The following is an 18,449-nucleotide window of genomic DNA, read 5'->3' as shown; positions in this document are numbered from 1 at the left end:
ACTTCCATACTGGGAACAGCTTTCCTTTTTTTTTTTTTTTTTAGCCCAGGCCCTCTCCACACTGCTGTTGTTGAAGACTTGCAATAAGAGCTCCTTCACCAATGTATTCTGTACTTAACATTATTTCATATATCAGTTTTCTGAGTTATGCTTTAAACTCCTTGGCACAAGACCTCATCTTTTTGGTATGCTCCATGAATAATATATTACCTGTATATATCTTCCAGATTTGATCCCAGCCTCCAATACTTCCAGAGGAAGATGTTCAGGGTATTCCTTCCCATTGTTTTCTTGGCTTTCACTCTCTCGTTCACGCCGAGATTGAAGTATAGAATCACAGAGTTCATGGACAGCCTTTAAGTCAGGCCAAAAGTTATCCAAGTAATTCTGTATATCCATTGTAAACAAAGCACAAAAGATTTCAAATAGAATGCTCTGGTTCTCTTCACAACAGAATTCTGTGCAGACTGTACAATGCTTGTGCAGTTCTGATGGCCAGTACCCTAAATACCACATGCCCATTCCAGCAGTAATCTGACACACATTTTGATCAATATCCTTGATTAAATCTCTTTGTTACTATAAGTACCTTGAAAGAGTTTTTTTTAAATCATTATCTTAGTTTAAGGTAATATTTTAACCATAAAAATTAAGTAATTTTTGAAGAATCTAATTTAAAGTAAATTAAATTTTGTTAAAGTTACTTCATTTTTATATAACAGGACTTCTCAAACTTTATTAGGCTACAACCCACTCCTGACAACAAGAATTACTACAGGACCCCAGGAGGGTGGGGGACCAAAGGCTAACCCTATCCAAGCCCTGCCATCCTGGGGTGGAGAGAGAAAAAGACAAAGCCCCACTTCCTCAGGCCAGGGTCCCAGGTGAGGATGCAGGGATGTTGCAAAGCTGAAACACAATGACTGAAGTCCCAAGCAGTGGACCTGTTACCTTAGGCCTGTCACCAGGGCTACAGCCCTGAGGCTTGGGTATGGGCCACAGGAAGTCTAAGCCGACCCTGGCAATCCCATTAAAATGGGGTCATGACCCACTTTGGAGTCCTGACCCACTGTTTGAGAACCAATGGTCTAAGATGCTGTTTTACGCAAAGTTGGGGGTTTTTGTTGGTTTAAATGTTATTGTTACCCTGACAACATCCCTTTCACAACCAAAATTATTGTCACCACTTATTCATGACACTGAAAACAAGCCAGTTTGGTAGTTACCAGAAGTGCTTTACATGGGGCAAATATTTGGTGGTTTACATTAAGTGACCTGGTGAAGTTTCAGTTTCGTTAGTAGTTAAATAATGTCCACATAACAACTAGAACCAATTGTCATACTCCCCTTACGTACCAGCAGTCTCAAAACAGAGACCAGTAACCAAACTGCTCATGGATACAGAACTGCCTTCTCATTACAAGACAGTCTCAACTACTCAAGGCTCATGCACACACAAAGGCACCCAAAACATGTGAGAATGATTAAGGAACACCCTGCATTTTCTGCCCCTGCTGTTTTCTTCCAGATCTCCTACACTTTACCTACCTATGTGTGTTCTGATGTATTTCTAGTATCAACAACCTTACTTTCACTTATGCAAAGTAAGTTAATAGTATGGAATTTTTACATGCCATCTTTGAGGTGGATTAAGACGCACGCTATACATTACCGTCTTCAATCTGTCACTGTTTTAATGTTTCACAAAGGCAACTTTCTTCTATTTCTTTTAACACATTACCTTGAATGAAATCACAAACACTCCTTCCGTTTCACCTCCATATTCTCTGATAGCATCTTCATCTTCTGTTACCATAACAACTGGCAGCTGACCCAAGCAGTGATTATAATACCATACTGCTGCATTGTAAATACTCCTAGAAAAGTAGAGGTCACAGTAACATGTTTATCGCATTGCATTTATTATATGTAAGGCTATGTCTACACTATGAAATAACGTCGAATTTATTAAAGTCGACTTTGTAACACTGGATTTTATAAAGTTGAAGTTGAGTGTCCTCACCTGCCCACAAGGTCGACTTCATTCATCCCCAGAAAAGCACCAAAGTTCGACTGTTGCAGCAGTGCATTGTGAGAACCAATCCCACAGTTCTCCCAACCCCATGGCATTCTGTGTTTTTTGCTGGTGAATTGTGGGGAAAAAATGCCCTGCAAGTGGTTGTGGGTGTGTGATGTCATCTTCCCAGACTGCGTTGCCCTCATTTTCTTTCCACTGAAAACAAATGGCTATTTTTCAGAAGTCTCTCTCCTCAATGAGAGAAATTGTTTGAGTCATCCGCATTATTGACCTTTTAACCAAATGTGTCCTGAGAGCACCCACTGTCATCTTCCCAGACTGCATCGCCCTCGTTCCCCTCCTGTTGAAAGCAAACGGCCATTTTTCAGAAGAAAAGAAGGAGAAGTAGGGAATCCTAGGGGAAAGAAAACCAAACAGGTGGGCTCCAGAAAGTGACTGAACACCAAAGAGTGGAAGAATCTGGATCCATTTGAATAGGGAAAGACTTAATATTATTCACAGAGAAGGAAAGTAGGGAATCCCAAGGGAAAGAAAGCCAAACTGGTGGTGGTATTCAGAAGATGAAGCTCTGGGAACACCCAGCTGACTGTGCCATGTCAACAGGTGCCTCAACTAGTTATCTTCGGGGCAAGGAACACCTCTTATAAGGCAGCACACCAGGGAACGGTCAATCCCTCATACTACAATGTTGTTAATGATAACATGGGATTAATACCCAATCACATACAGAAAAGTAGGAAGGGAATCACAAGGTGAAGCACCTAAAAGAGCTGTGGGAGCACCCACCAGCCTGTGCCATGTCAACAGGTATCTCAACTAGTTTTCTCTCCAGTAAAAATATAGCAAACAGGCCACTGCTGAGACTGTGGCTCACCTGAGCTGCACACTTTGGGAAGGGAGAGTACTGGAGCAGGGCTCAGGGGCCCTGTGTGCCTAGGTGGGGAGCCAGCCCCAAAAATATGTGCCGCAGGGGGGTGGCCCCACAACTGAATTCAGGGGTCAGCTGAGGCTCCTGTTGACATGGTGCAATGACCTGAATTATTATTAGCCATCCCTCTGGCACATGTTACCTCACAGGGCCATCCAGCTCCTGAAAATATTTGCCACTGGGGGAGCCAGCCCCCCGGCACCATCCCCAGAAAATATTTCCAGCTGGGGTAGCCAGCCTCCTGTGTGTGTTGCCTCACAAGAGCCAGCCAGCCCCCAAAAATATTTGCCACAGGGGGAGCCAGCACCCCAGCACTTGGTGAGCCCCTGAAAACATGAAGTACAGAAGCCTTCACCCCATGCAGGCCAGGACATGCTGCTGTCTGGAAGCACGGCCTGTACCACACAGCCAGCTCATGGTGGGGCTGGGTGGGATGGGGGCTAGACTGCCAGCTGCATGGTGCCTGTGAGGGGAGGGGGTCTGCCCCCAACAAAAACGTGAAGCACAGAAAAGAAGTTTCTCAGCCTTGCCTGCTAAATCCCGTGCAGGGAGGACATGTCAGTGCTTACAGTCACAACCCCCACAGCCCAGCCACCACATGGCATGGTGAGGTGGGAGCTGGCCGGCCAGCCACATGGCACTGGGGTGAGGTGTGGGCTAGACTGCAAGGCACCTAGACTGCATGGCACCTGGGGATGGAGGCACCTTTCACCCTGGGCAGGGCAAGACATACAGCTGTCTGATGTGCTACTGTCTGGGTCCCACAGCCCAGCCACCATGTGGTGTTGTGGGCAGGGCCTACCCCACCAGCCAAAATGTGATACTGGCTCTCCTGATGGCTCCATGCTGGGGCTCTCTAAAGTGGCTAGATGTGATCGCCACACTGATCATAAAGAAATGAATTAAAAATCCCAGGTTTCCTGTTTCCTACTTCCTGAGCCCAGGGAGAGCAGAGGAGGTGAAAGCGGACAGAGTGTACACATTCTGGGCATTGTGGGATACCTCTGGAGGCCAATAAAATCATTTTAAAGAAACCCTGTTTCCATACTAGCATTATTCCAACCTTTTAAATTCGAACTTGGTGTTACACTGCATCGGATGGTCAATGCAAGAATGTCTACCTTAGCACTCCTTAAAATCAACCAAATGGTATTCACAATGAATAGAGTCACACTGTAAAATCAAGCTAAGTTCCTTAAAATTGACTTTATGTTCCAGTGCAGACATAGCCTAAGACATTTTCCTGGGTCTTTATTTCCAGCAATTACATTTCTACCATGCACATACTGAGATTGGGAAATCAGGTTAGCATAGAGCTAACATATTGGTCAAAGCTATGGGTGTTCTCTGAGGGGGAGAAAGATACCACAAAAAGACTCATTCTTTCCCTAAAACACAACCAGATGGGATCCAGCTATGACAAAGACCTAGTGTGCTTTTGAATGCAAGACTGTACAACAACTGGAGTGCAGCCATGTCTCTAACGTACTGGGCCCTACAATAATGTCTGGCAGCAGGTATTGGTGGGAATATACTTCACTACTTTCCAAAGCAGGTGTAAAATTCTAGCCAGAGCTGCTCTTTTGTCTATGACCAGTTTTAGGCATGGTGCCTAAGAACACCGTATCTTGGCTAATACAGTGCCACATACCCTAAATTCTCAAGCACTAGGGCCACCACATCTCCCTGTCCCAAATATGGCTCCACCAAGCCCCAGGGAGCCAGGAAGGAGGCAGCAGCCACCAGCCCTCTTCCAGAGAAGCAGCAGTCCCCAGACAGCCCTCCCTGTGAGCTGTGGGGACATGGCAGCTACCCACGTTCTCCCAGCTTCCCCAAAGCTCAGGGAAGTGACTCCCACCAGCAGCTGCACCTGCACAGCTGCTGGCAGAAAAGGTGAGCAGTGGGAGGACCCAAATATGGGACAATTAGTCCCTTTTAAAAAATAAGTATAGACACTTTTTTGGCATCCCAAATACAGGACTGTCCTGCCTAATATGGGACAGATGATCACCCTATCAAGTACCCCAAAAAGAAGTTAGAAAGTTCCTTCCAATCCATCTTTCACTGAAGTCAGTGAGAACCTACAGTTTAGATAATGTAATTAATGGATCAATGTATTTATTTTTAAAAGGTTCAGATCCACTTACCCCCCCAAAATTCAAAATGCATGTATAGTACAAGCGCAAGTCAAGTATCTGTGTGAACAAATGGTGCTTTGACCATACAAACAGAATATGTAAACTGAATATGCAAATTGACTACGTACTCTGCTTGAACATTTACATAAAATAGCGTTCTATCTCCTACAATTAAAGATCTCTTCATAACTCATCTTTGAGCTTACCTCAGTTCAGTCTATTTCTCATCTACTTATTCTTTTATTATAAAACTTATGATTATATAACAATAGAGACAAATAGATTTTAAATCAATATGATACACTGTTAATCACTTAAGGACATCATGAAACAGTGGAGGGCAACCTGCGGCCCAAGGGCTGCATGTAGCCCATTCATATTCTATGTGTGACCCACAAGACGTTTTTTTACTGTTGCCCACAATTCTGCTGGTTTCTGCTGTTTGCAGGGTTTTTTTTCATACTAGTATTACTAGAGCAACACACAGCTGGCACATGAAGTGAGGTGCATGCTGCTTGTGCATGACATTGACCGAGTGCTGTGCGGTCCCTCTGCATTGAAAGCACTTCTATAGTTTAGTTGGCACATCCGGCAAATTCTAGGTATGAAAATGCAATTAGAAAAACTACCCTATCCTACCCACCTACCCTACCCTAACCACTCAAGCCCAGCCACTCCAGGTGGAGGGCCAACAGCCAAAGCTTGACCCTATCACCCTGGGGTTGGGGGCAGATCTAAGCTTAAGTGCTTCAGCCCCAGACAAGGGTCTGTAACCTCAGCCCTGCCAGTAGCTCCAGCTTTGTCTTTGGCCCTGGCCAGTGGGGCTCAGACTTTAGCCACCACCCCAGCAAGTGTAATATCAGCTCCAACGAACCTACTAAAATGGGGTTGTGAACCACTTTAGGGTCCTGACTCACAGTTTGAGAACCAGTGAATTAAAACATACCTGGTCTGCCATTTTTCCATCGATTCTCCCTTCTCTCTTGGCAGATAACAATATTGCTGGAATTCATTAGCAAACAGAATACAGTCGTTACGAGCATCCTTCACAAGATTTCGCAATCTGTTGTACTGTCTAGAATATAAACAAGACAGAAGTATATCTAGGCCATCTTTTTAATGAAGCTGTTTCAACTCTAGTTAAAAACAATATGGAAAAAATGAAGAAAAATTAGAACAATTACTTTTACCATCCTACAGCCGCATCCTTATCCCAGTGTAGTTGACGGAAGTGTTGCCACTGACTTTGATGGGAAAGAATCTTTGTAGAGCAAAATAGCATGTACACAACAAACATTTTTAGAAATACTTTGCGTTTTCAGTACTTTTAGAATTAAAATAGATTATGCCAGGGTGCTTTGAATCAGGACACCTCCACTTCAAACAGCCTCTACTACCAAAGCACCATCTGACATCAAACAAGCCTCAGCCTCTCCGTGCCTCAGTTTCCTCCTTTGAAAATCAGGATCATAACACTTTTCAAAGTCAGAGTCGTGAGGCTTAAATCATTAATGAGATTGCTGGGTTACAAATTAATTTAGATCATTTCTTACCTCTGAAATATAACTCACAGTGAGATTCCCTGTCCCCTCCCTATGGCTGGGACCAGAGGTTTAGGAATCTGCTAAATCCTTTGATCTAACTGAGATGGATCTTTTATATCAGGCAGTAGAGGCTCTTACTTTTAATCCAGAGGTCTAAAATCAATACCTGTTGCCCACAGTTCACCCAGACCATCATGTTGCAAAATAAACACTTAATATAAGTCTTAAATTGCTGCAATTTATCTTTCAATTTTTTTTTTTTTTTTACTTGTTGCGTATCACTCTACGGCATAACAAATACAGACCAGTTAGTTACATTTTGTTAATGTATATTTCAGGTTTTTGTTTATAAACTTGTTTAAATAAACCTCCTATGTCCTAAAACTGAGGTCTATGCTCTCCTGAAAATGCCGTCCTCAGTCTCTTCCACTTATAAAGTTGAGCACACTCTTTTTCTATCAATGTTTACCTGAAAACAGGTAAAATGGCAGTTTTTGTGTATATTAATTTTAAATAGTGATTTATAAAAAAATACCATAAATCAATAAAGCTACAGTTTGTACTTCAGTTAAAGGTAAAGACTGAAATTATCAATGGGATAGTGATGCTGTTATTGGTCTGTAAAGTGCTATGCTGTTTAGGCTGCTGTTTGAATAATAATGAAAAAAATCATCTAAAATATTTTATTCCATAAACAAAGTGTTTATTTGCCACAGATCTGAGATTTAATCCTTTCCTAGAACGCAAGGAGTCATAATAGCATAAGCAGAAAAGTTTTCGTGGTATCCTAAATAATAAGTTTATATTTCTCTTCAAGGAAAATACCTAAAATATTGTCAGAAATTGGTAAGCAGCCCTGAAAACTTCTAACTGCTGTTCTTTCAAATGGTTCAACAAAAATTAAGCATAATTATCAGAAAAGCAATTACAAGACAAGTAATTAAAATAAAGAAAAAACAGATAGCTGAATTACTGATAAGAGTTACTCAGCTGGTGCTTTGTCTCCAGAGAGTCAATTAACTCATATTTCCAATGTGAATATTTTAACATTTCAACAAGATCTGTAGGTTGCCTGGAAGCAAAGCAGGCATAATCATGTAAAAATGGAACTAGATTAAGATATTCATAGAGGACATATACTTCAAGATATTAAGCCAAATATTACGCACAAAATTCTGTAGTATATGCCCCTAATGCTGTTACACTCACATGAAAACTTAAGCATAGTCCAGGTGTCATAACTGGAAGTATCATGCTCGGGGCCACCAAAGGGCAAGGGGGGTTGGTAGAAGGGTGTAGCTGAGATTTAAAAGGTGTCCTGGCTGCCCTTACCAAAGCCACAGTGTCAGGCACTTTTACACTGCTGCCAGAGCCCCTGACCAAACTGGTGAAGCAGCATAGAAGGGCTGGAGGGTGGAAGCTAGCTCCCAGCCCACCTCTTTCGCCTGAGGCCCTGCCCCTGCCGGGAGAGCCCAGAGACATTCCCTTCCACAAACACACTTTTTCCAAGCGTCTGGTATATCTGTCTTCCACCCTGATTTTACAGATAGTTATCTACTTGCAACCATTCAGGGTTAAATGTACTTCCATTAAGCATGCTTGAAATCTAACTTGTGAAATATTCACAGGTAATATTCCTATGACCAACAAAGCTTTTGGCAGCTCAGAATTTAGAGCTCAGATTAACTTGCACAGTTTTTGCAGTATATTATTAACCTTTGCATGTCCAAGAAACACATTTTAGTAACTAAAAATAGAAATTGAATTATATAATACTCAGCATTTAAATTTACTTTTTAAGATGAAAGAGCACAAGAGAAGCAAAAAATGCATCTGAGTCAATACTTTTCTATTTCAGAAACGGATCGGCCAGAAAAATCTTCACTTTAATCTATTTAATGGACATTTTAAAGCAACATAAAAGAAATACATAGCACAAAACACAAAAATAAACCATAAAATGTATGCAATTATATGCTTTATAATTATGCATGTAAAATGTAAAAACTGCAGTCACAGTCTTTAGCTTCTACTAAGGAAGCACCTGATTGCTAAATAATATGCAAGTTGTAGTATTGTTCTTATCCTGTGAAAGAAGAACAGATAATGACATGCGTGTATAACCAACTAGACACAATTCCCCACCTTCCCCAAATTACATTATAGTTTTACTTGATTTTTTTTAAATATTAAAAATAATCAGTCTCTCGGTGAGCTCAGGTTTCCAAACTTAAATATTTCTACATTTTCCCATTTCCAATCTAACAAATTTTAAAAATCTAAAAAAGTAATCAATTGTTATGGTATAGATACCTGCGACCCCTTTGGTGCTGGACAGCTTGACATGCCGTTTGCATGAAAATAATACCTTTCAACTCTGGAAGCTCAAGAATCTCAAGATAATCTTGAACAATCTTCCAGTCAGGGACAAGATAATGAGTTACGTCATCTGACAACAATTTCCCATCTGAAATAGAAATCAGAAGTTTAAACATTTTTTTTTAAATTATAAGTACCCCAGACTTCTCTCATTTACCCCTATGGATATGCATACCACCCATTACGAAACATGGTCCTAAGGTAATTGGAGGTCTTGAAACAAATGCAGTCAACCTTTCCAGATTACTGTATCCTTTTCAAGAGTCAGATTTGTTCTGCATACCAAGTTACACCTCACTGAAAAACTACTTACTTACAAAAACGTTCAAAAATATCACAGCAGATGACTACTGAAAACTTGCTGACTCCCTACCATCTTATTTTCAAATAAATGAACTGGAATAGAAATATTGTACTTATATTTCAGCATGAGGCATATGAAACAGTAGAAACAAGTCATTGTCTGAATTAACTTGTAGATTGTACTGACTTTACTAGTGTTTTCATGTAGCCTATTATAAAACTAGGTAAATACCTAGAAGAGTAGATGTACCCTCAGGAAGACATCGGTGTACTGCCATGAGAATATATACCCCTGGTTGTGAAACACTGTCTATGGGGTGAAGTGGGAGAAGAAAATCTACCTCCACAGCACTGCTTCCCCAGACTTAATGATTTGGGAATACCCACTTACTATCAGAGTTCTTTACCCATATTTCTATATGAAAGGATATCCACAAATGTACGTGTTTAGAGACAACAGAATTCTGTAATAGGAACGATTTCAAATCTTAACTACCACTACTGTTTACCCTAAAGGAAGGCTATACGCATTCTGCTAGGCCTAGTTCTCTAAAACTTCCTGAGAAATCTTTCATCACAGAAACAAACTGGAAAATGTTCCTCAACTGCGATGGTTTTAACTTTATTTAGAGTCCTAAGTTCTCAGGAAGCAAATTTTTTTTCTTATGATGAGCTACATTTTTTTTCTCTGTGTTTCCATTGTTCCTAACAGCATTATTAACCTGGGAGTACAGTAATTACAGCAAGCACTGGTGTACTATTTTTAAATTATGCATATATTGACAAATGGTCAAGGGTTTCCTAAGAAATGATACAGTTCAACAGGTCTCATTAACAAGGTTGTTTATAACCTGTGAACTGTATATGTAATATGACTACAACTTCCAATTAACTCAACTCTTGTAACAGACAGCAGAATAAGTATAATAAAACTAATTAATTAGTAATAGTACAGAAAATGTCTCTTGAAGTCTTATGGGGGCTGTATATAAACCATCTTTGCTTTGCATCTGTACCTAGATAAGACTAAATTTGAGAAGACACCAAGCCATTTTAAAATATCTGTATTCATGACTTATGCAAACATACTATCACAGTGCCTAAAATATGTCTGCTAACCACAATACCTCATGTCAGAAACAAATAAATATTCATCTTCCAATCGGCTATCTAGAACAATTTCAAGGGACCATGTATTGTCTTTGATCTACAGCACAGCTTACACTTAATTCAATGGAACAATTAGGTATGTGGATAGAGGACAGCATGTGGTCTTGAGACTAACGGGACTCTTAACTTTTCTCCAGGGCAGTGATTGTCAACTTAGCAGCCAAATCAGCGCACAGGTGCAAGACATGTGACATCAGAGCCATACAGGTAGTAGTGATTTCTCAAAATACGTGATCACGAGTTAAGCACAACTCAAAAACCCACTCCCCAGACCTTGGCTCAACCCCGCCCCAGTCCCTGTTCAAACACCTGCAGCCCTGGTTCAAACCCTCCTGACCCTGGTTCACCCCCACCCCACGTGGCTCTGGCTCACCCTCTCCCGCCTTCGTCTCACCCCCACCCCATGGAGCTCCAGCTCAACTCCCCCAAAGAGCTGTGCAGCCCCAGCTCACCACCCGCCCCAGGCCCCCCTGCAGCCCTAACCTGCCCCAGGCTTAACACCCCCTGTTCCCCCTCCCACGGCCCCAACCCACTTTCAGGCTTAACCCTCCCCAGCTGCCCCACCCAATTCCAGGCCTTACCTTTCACAAGGAGCTCCAGGTGCTCCTGCTGTTGCCCTAGCTGCAGAACGTGTTTTCTGCCGAGAAAAAATGCCACCCCCCAACTTACATGAAATCTGAGTTATGCGAGGGTGCATGGGAACACAACCCTCGCGTAACTCAGGAGACTACTGTATATATATTGGTTGAATGCAGCCCATCAGAGCCATGCAGGTGGTACAGATATATTGTATGGATGTAGGCCATCAGAACCATACAAATAGTATACATATTGTATGGATGCACCCCACGTAACACATAGACAGCTGCATATGCGGCCTACAGCGTTAAATAGCTTGAGAACTACTGCCCACGGGGATTCATAACCAACCGCATTGCACATCTCTTGTCCAATATCCTAGGCAACAACACACTCCACTCACTGCTGAGCCACAATCGTACCTACTTTCACACCTCTCTTCCCCAAAAATATACCAGAATGCTTTTGTTCTAAATAATAGTTAAAATGTAAACTATTAAAAACTAGCTTTTTCCTTAAGAATGAGTAGCTAAATTGAAAATTCATTAATTTGTGTTGAACTGAACTTGTTTTCTGCTGTTAATTATCTATTATTCCATTTACCTGTAGTACCAAGGAAATCCAGTGTACTTATTATAACAACCAAAATTCCATACATTAAAAAGGCTACCTGAAAATGACCTATTGTGCACACCACAGTACTGCACTACACAAACTAACATAAAATCCAGAAATCACAGAAACTGGCAATCTTCTAAAGTATAAAATCAGCAAGTACAATGTGGATAATTAAATTTAATTACTTAAAAGTTACTGATTATATAAAATGGGCAAAAGTTTCAGTGTAAATCTCTAAGCTACATCATATTTTAGTATACATCAGTATGATTTAATTCAAACTTGACTAGAAAAATTCAAAATTTAAAAAGGTCCTTAAAGCAGGGGTGAGAAGAGAATCTACCACTTAAACTTGAATAATCCCTTAACTTATTACTACTGCCCAAAGCTACTCACACATTTACAACTATCAATCTCTCTTTCAATTCCCTTCTTTTCTTCTTCAGAATTGCATCATTTAATTGTGTACATTTCCATTCTGAAAGAATATTTTGTTGTGCTACTGGCTGGTTTGGTACTCCCCCCCTCACCCCCTGCCTCCTATTATTGTATCTGTTTTGTTCTCTTGTATAGCACCACCAATGCTTTCTATTGGGAGAGCTAAGAGTCAATATTAATGTCTCCAACTGTCTCCTCTATATGCTTGTGATCCCTCATAAGAATGGCCATAGTGGGTCAGACCAAAGGTCCATCTAGCCCAGTAGCTGTCTGCTGACAGTAGCCAATGCCAGGTGTCCCAGAGGAGGTGAACTAAAGACAATGATCAAGTGATTTGTCTCCTGCCATCCATCTCCCGCCTTCAACAAAAGGCTAGGCACCATACCTTACCCCTTGCTAATAGCCATCTATGGACCTAACCTCCAAATATTTATCGAGCTCTTTTTTAAACTCTGTTGGAGTCCTGGCCTTCACAGCTTCCTCTGGTAAGGAGTTCCACAGGTTGACTGTGCACTGTGTGAAGAAAAACTTTCTTTCATTAGTTTTGAACCTGCTACCCATTAATTTCATTTGGTGTCCTCTAGTTCTTATATTACGGGAACAAGTAAATAACTTTTCAATATTCACTTTCTCCACACCATTCATGATTTTATATACCTCTACCACATTGCCCCGAGTCTCCTCTTTTCTAGACTGAAAAGTCCCAGTTTCTCTAGCCTCTCCTCATATGGGACCCGTTCCAAACCCTTAATCATTTTAGTTGCCCTTTTCTGAACCTTTTCTAATGCCAATATATCTTTTTTCAGGTGAGGAGACCACATCTGCACGCAGTACTCAAGATGTGGGCGTACCACACTTTTATACAGGGAAAGTAAGATATTCTTCGTCTTATTTTCTATACCTTTTTTAATTATTCCTAACATCCTATTTGCTTTACTGACTGCCGCTGCACACTGCGTGGATGTTTTCAGAGAACTATCCGCTATAATTCCAAGATTCCTTTCCTGATCTGTTGTAGCTAAATTTGCCCCCATCATATTGTATGTATAATTGAGATTATTTTTCCCAATGTGCATTACCTTACACTTACCCACATTAAATTTCATTTGCCATTTTGTTGCCCAATCATTCAGTTTGCTGAGATCTTTTTGAAGTTCTTCACAGTCTGCTTTGGTTTTGACTATCCTGAACAGTTTGGTGTTATCTGCAAACTTTGCCACCTCACAGCTTACCCCTTTCTCTAGATCATTGACGAATAAGTTCAACAAGATTGGTCCCAGGACTGACACTTGGGGAACGCCACTAGTTACCCGCTTCCATTGTGAAAATTTACCATTTATTCCTACCCTTTGGTTCCTGTCTTTTAACCAGTTCCCAATCCATGAAAGGATCTTTCCTCCTGTACCATGACCACCTAATTTACACAAGAGCCTTTGGTGAGGGATGGTGTCAAAGGCTTTCTGGAAATCTAAGTATACTATGTCTACTGGATCCCCCGTCTGCATGCTTATTAAGCCCTTCAAAGAACTCAAAGAATAGATTAGTAAGACATGACTTCCCTTTGCAGAAATCATGTTGACTTTTGCTCAACACATCACGTTCCTCTACGTGTCTGACAATTTTATTCTTTACTATCGTTTCTACTAATTTGCCCCGTACTGACGTTAGACTTACTGGTCTATAATTGCTAGGGTCTCCTTTAGAGCCCTTTTTAAATATTGGTGTTATATTAGCGGTCTTCCAATCACTGGGTACCGAAGCTGATTTAAAGGATAGGTTACAAACCACCATTAATAGTTCCGCAATTTCACATTTGAGTTCTTTCAGAACCCTTGGGCGAATACCATCCGGTCCCAAAGACTTGTGACTGTTTAGCTTATCCATTAGTTCCCTCAAGATCTAAACCTACTGTTTTCTAACCTCTATCCTATCCTCTCTATCAACTTGTGGCATCAACAAACCCCAGATCCCTCCACCAGCCCATGAAGCATTTATCTATGCCCCCCTCCTTAAATCCACTGTCTTTTACACATGATGCCACTCCATCCACTACAGTAGAACCTCAGCATTACAAACAGCACAGTTATAAAACAAAGGGTCAAACACACACATCATTTGGAGTCAAGCAGCAGCAAACACACAAAAAGCAAGCACAGTACAACAAAGGGAAAGTTAAAAAAAATTGTTCAAGGTAAGGAAACTTTCTGTGCCTGTTTCATTGAAATTAAAGTCGTTAAAAAGAATATTTTCATTTGCAGAGTGAAACTGCAAAGCTACACTAAATCAACATTCAAAATGTAAACTTTTGAAAGAACAGCCAGAACATTTTGTTCAGAGTTAGGAACAAATCTCCTTCCATTCCCAAGATGTCCGTGACTCTGAAGTTCTACCATACCACTAGATTATGGGGTGTCTCTCTGCACGTTACACGGGCTGCATTCATGCTTTTACCCTCTACTTTCAGAACCTGTGACCCATTTCAACTAGCTCACTGAACAACTCCTACCCAACTCAGCATGTATTATATGCTACTGGGGACCCTTACATATGGTGTCACCCAGGAAACAGCCTCCACTAACCACGCTGTGCATGCCCCATTCTCCAACAGCCCAGGAGCCCTCCTCCATGCCCAGAGCAGTCCTTGCCCATACCTAGAACATGCAATTGCATGGGGCACTGGAAAATCTGGGACAACACTGGGCCCTAAAGCCCACCGCCTCTCCCTAGCCCTGATTTGTGGCCCTACTTCCTCCAGAGAGGATCTAATTAACTTAAAAGCGGGCAAAGCCTGCCAGACCTCTTAGCAGAGCACTGAACCTAGGAGACTCAGAGGGGTCGCCATGCCAGTTTGTAAGCTTCAGAAATAACAACCCTCCTGCAGCACCTTAAAGATGAACACATTTATTTATTTATTAGGTAATGAGCTTTCACGGGTCTTATCCTCAAAAGCTGGTTACCCAATATATACACACATTTGTTAGTCTTCAAGGTGCGACAGGACTGCTTGTTATGAGTTACGAAAGAGCCATCCAAGCGGTAAGGTACTTGCCAGCCCCAGGCCTGCGTGGACTAACCCAGCGAATTCCGAAACTGACAACCGCCCCTGGGGTTTCCCGTTTGCTCTAGAAACGTGTCGTCGGGCGGTAACGACGGTTGTAAACACATCGTGATCGCGCCGCCGCTGCCGATGGACACGAGGGACCGGTTTAATAGCGCTGTGTAGGGCCCCCCGCCGTCCTAAGGCCCGCCCCGCCCAGGCCCCCGGCCTCTCACACCCTTTACTCCTGGTGCCCCCTCTGCCCTGTGCGGCCGCCCCGGCCCCTCCCGCACCACAGTCCCGGTGTGCTGGAATCCTCCCTCCCCCCGCGCCTGCGTCCCGGCCCTCTAACCCTTGGGCCCCGGCCGCCGCTCCGGCCCGGCCCGGCCCGGCCCGGCCCTCACCGCGGGGGCAGGCAGCCCAGCACAGGGCGCTGCGGCAGGGCACGTCGGGACGCAGGTAGTGCTCCCGCACGACGCGCACCGAGCGACCCTGCGGGCCCCGCAGCTGCAGCACCTTCTCCGTGCGCAGCATCGGCCCGCGCGGCCCCGCCAGCGCCCGGCGGGGAATGGAGGAAGCGCGCGGTCCCGCCGACAGGCAGGGGAGGGGCGGGGCACGCACGGAGGGCGGGGCGGGGCACGCACGGAGGGCGGGCCGGGGCCGGGTCTGAGGGGAAGCCGCAGAGAGCGGAGCGGGGAGGACGGACAACGCGGCTGGCTGGGGGCAGGGGTGGGACTGGAGGGAGGACAGGCTAGTGGGGGGTAGAGCAGGCATAGGATTGGGGGAGCAGGGGAGGTACGACGGCCAGGACAGGGTTGGGATGGGCCCTGGGGCAGAGGGGAGCAGAGAAGGTAGTGGAGGGAGGGCAGAGCTGGGGCTGGGGGGCAGAGCTGGGGCTGGGGGTGGACAGGCCCTGGGGCAGAGGGGAGCAGAGAAGGTAGTGGGGGGAGGACAGGGCTGGCTGGGGGGCAGAGCTGGGACTGGGGGTGGACAGGCCCTGGGGCAGAGGGGAGCAGAGAAGGTAGTGGGGGGAGGACAGGGCTGGCTGGGGGGCAGAGCTGAGACTGGGGGTGGACAGACCCTGGGGCAGAGGGGAGCAGAGAAGGTAGTGGGGGGAGGACAGGGCTGGCTGGGGGGCAGAGCTGGGGCTGGGGGTGGACAGGCCCTGGGGCAGAGGGGAGCAGAGAAGGTAGTGGGGGGAGGACAGGGCTGGCTGGGGGGCAGAGCCAGGACTAGGGGTGGACAGGCCCTGGGGCAGAGGGGAGCAGAGAAGGTAGTAGGGGGAGGATGGGGCTGGCCAGGGGGGCAGAGCTGGGACTCAGGGTGGACAGGCCCTGGGGCAGAGGTTGAGCAGAGAAGGTAGTGGGGGGAGGACAGGGCTGGCTGGGGGGCAAAACTGGGATGGGGGTGGACAGACCCTGGGGCAAAGGGGAGCAGAGAAGGTAGTGGGGGGAGGACAGGGCTGGCTGTGGGGGCAGAGCCGGGAGTAGGGGTGGACAGACCTTGGGGCAGAGGGGAGAAGAGAAGGTACTTGGGAGAGAATGGGGCTGACTGGGAGAGAACAGGGCTGGCAGTGTTGGGCAGAAGTGGGACTGGTACTGGGGATGGATGGGGCTGGCTTGAAGGGGGACAGAGATGGGACTGGGGAGAGGACAGGGCTGGCTGTGGTGAGCAGGAGTGGGACTGGGGATGGATGGCACTGGTTTGGAGTGGGACAGTGATGGTGCTGGAGGTGCACAGGGCTGGATCTGAGGTAAATTGAACCAACCAACTAGGACAAGGAGATGGTGCTGAGGAGGGAAGAGTCTGTGTGGAGAAGGTGGTAGTTGTGGGGTGAGGTCCTGTAAATAGTAGGAGGCTTCCAAAGTCATGTGAATAGGGGAACAGATATATTGGAGCATAAGCTTTCATGGGCAAAGACCCACTTCGTCAGAAGCACTTTTTACAAAGTAGGTCTTTGCCCACAAAACTTATGCTCCAATATATCTGTTAGTCTACAAGGTACCACAGGACTTTTCATTGTTTTTATGGATACAGGCTAATATGGTGACCCCTCAGCAATGTGAATAGGGAAAGAACTTTTTTAAAAAGAAAACTTAGACAGTTTCCTGTCATCACGGTTGTAGAGCAAAACTTGGAAACTGGGACCTGAGTGTATCTTCCCAGTTCAAATACCAGAAGGCAAATAGAGAGCACTCCTACTCTCAGGTTGGTTTTTGAACTCTTGTGATTTTTAAGCTCAACACATTGGAGGACGGGGACAGTTTATGATTTGTAATGTTTAGGCCAGGTAATTCTGGAGAATTGGACTAGTTGAATGAGGGAGCAGAGATCAGAGCTAATGAGACACAAGACTCATTCCCCCCAAATCAAAGTGATACAACTAGGTATATAGAACACAGGGAAAAGAGCAGAACTCAAGTGTCACCCTGCAGCCCTGTGCACAGACTCAGCAGCTCCGTGCAGGGGGCTGGTGGTTCTGCTGCTTCCTTTCTGGGAATGGCAGCAGAGAAAGAGACAGAACTCTGGACCTGCCCCCCACAGCCCTTTATATAGATCAGAGGTGGGCAACCTGCGGCCCGTACGGTTATCTGACCCCTACCCCCACGTGCCTCTTGCACACTGGAGCCCCGTGCTTCCTACTCATCTACTTCCAAGCACTTTTGGAGCACCACAGATCCACTGATTCCCACTCTATCCTCACTTCTCCCCCTCCCTCCCAGAGCTGGAAAGCTCCAAATCAGCTGTTCTTGGCTGTTCCAGGTTTGTGAGGGAGTGGGAGCAAGAACGAGCACAATTTAGGCACTTGGTGGCACTCAGAAAGTGCTGGGTGGGAGAGAAAGGAGAGGGAAATGTGGGGCTTCATTGACCCATTGTATGATAGGTGTGTGGGGAAGGTGAGTGGGCAGGACTTCCATAGGCCACAAGTGGAACCCCAGTGGATCACAGACTGTTGTCCACTGAGATGAAGGAGGGACACTAATGTGGCCCACTCACTCTTGGTTGCCCATCGCTGACATAGATGCAGCAGCTCTGCTTTTAAGTTACAGAGTATGAGAGGAGATGTAAGAGGGCAGCTGGTTCCTCCTATTTTATTCTGTTATACCGTACTAGCTAAAAATAGTTTGGTGGTACAGTGCACAGGAGTGTACCACCTTGCTGTACTGCATTTATTTCTGTAGCCATATGCATAAATGAATTCTACTTGCTTGAACCTTGGCTCTATTGCAGCATGAACATTCTGCTCTGTCAACACAAAGCTGCCTTAATGAGTCAG

General features: G+C 44.6%; 1 protein-coding gene across 4 annotated transcripts in view; it reads right to left on the bottom strand.

The window, feature by feature from the left end:
* Positions 1 to 15,756, bottom strand: part of DIS3L (DIS3 like exosome 3'-5' exoribonuclease) — a 44,878-nt gene extending 29,122 nt beyond the window's left edge. For 3 of the 4 annotated variants that reach the window (XM_075006391.1, XM_075006389.1, XM_075006392.1), the window contains exons 1-5: positions 15,577 to 15,756; positions 8,962 to 9,115; positions 6,051 to 6,179; positions 1,742 to 1,877; positions 211 to 387 (exon numbers count right to left, since the gene is read on the bottom strand). In XM_075006391.1, coding sequence (XP_074862492.1) covers positions 211 to 387; positions 1,742 to 1,877; positions 6,051 to 6,179; positions 8,962 to 9,115; positions 15,577 to 15,706 — 726 coding nt within the window. In that variant the 5' untranslated portion in view covers positions 15,707 to 15,756. Of the gene's footprint in view, positions 1 to 210; positions 388 to 1,741; positions 1,878 to 2,023; positions 2,146 to 6,050; positions 6,180 to 8,961; positions 9,116 to 15,576 lie in introns of those variants that run through there. The other variant, XM_075006390.1, reaches the window with a different exon arrangement.
* Between the last annotated feature and the right edge of the window lie 2,693 nt (positions 15,757 to 18,449).

Source organism: Carettochelys insculpta, chromosome 12 (genome assembly GCF_033958435.1).
Source record: "Carettochelys insculpta isolate YL-2023 chromosome 12, ASM3395843v1, whole genome shotgun sequence".
Classification (NCBI taxonomy): domain Eukaryota; kingdom Metazoa; phylum Chordata; order Testudines; family Carettochelyidae; genus Carettochelys; species Carettochelys insculpta.
Note: the sequence above shows the minus strand (reverse complement) of the source record. Positions and strands in the feature narration are given on the sequence as shown.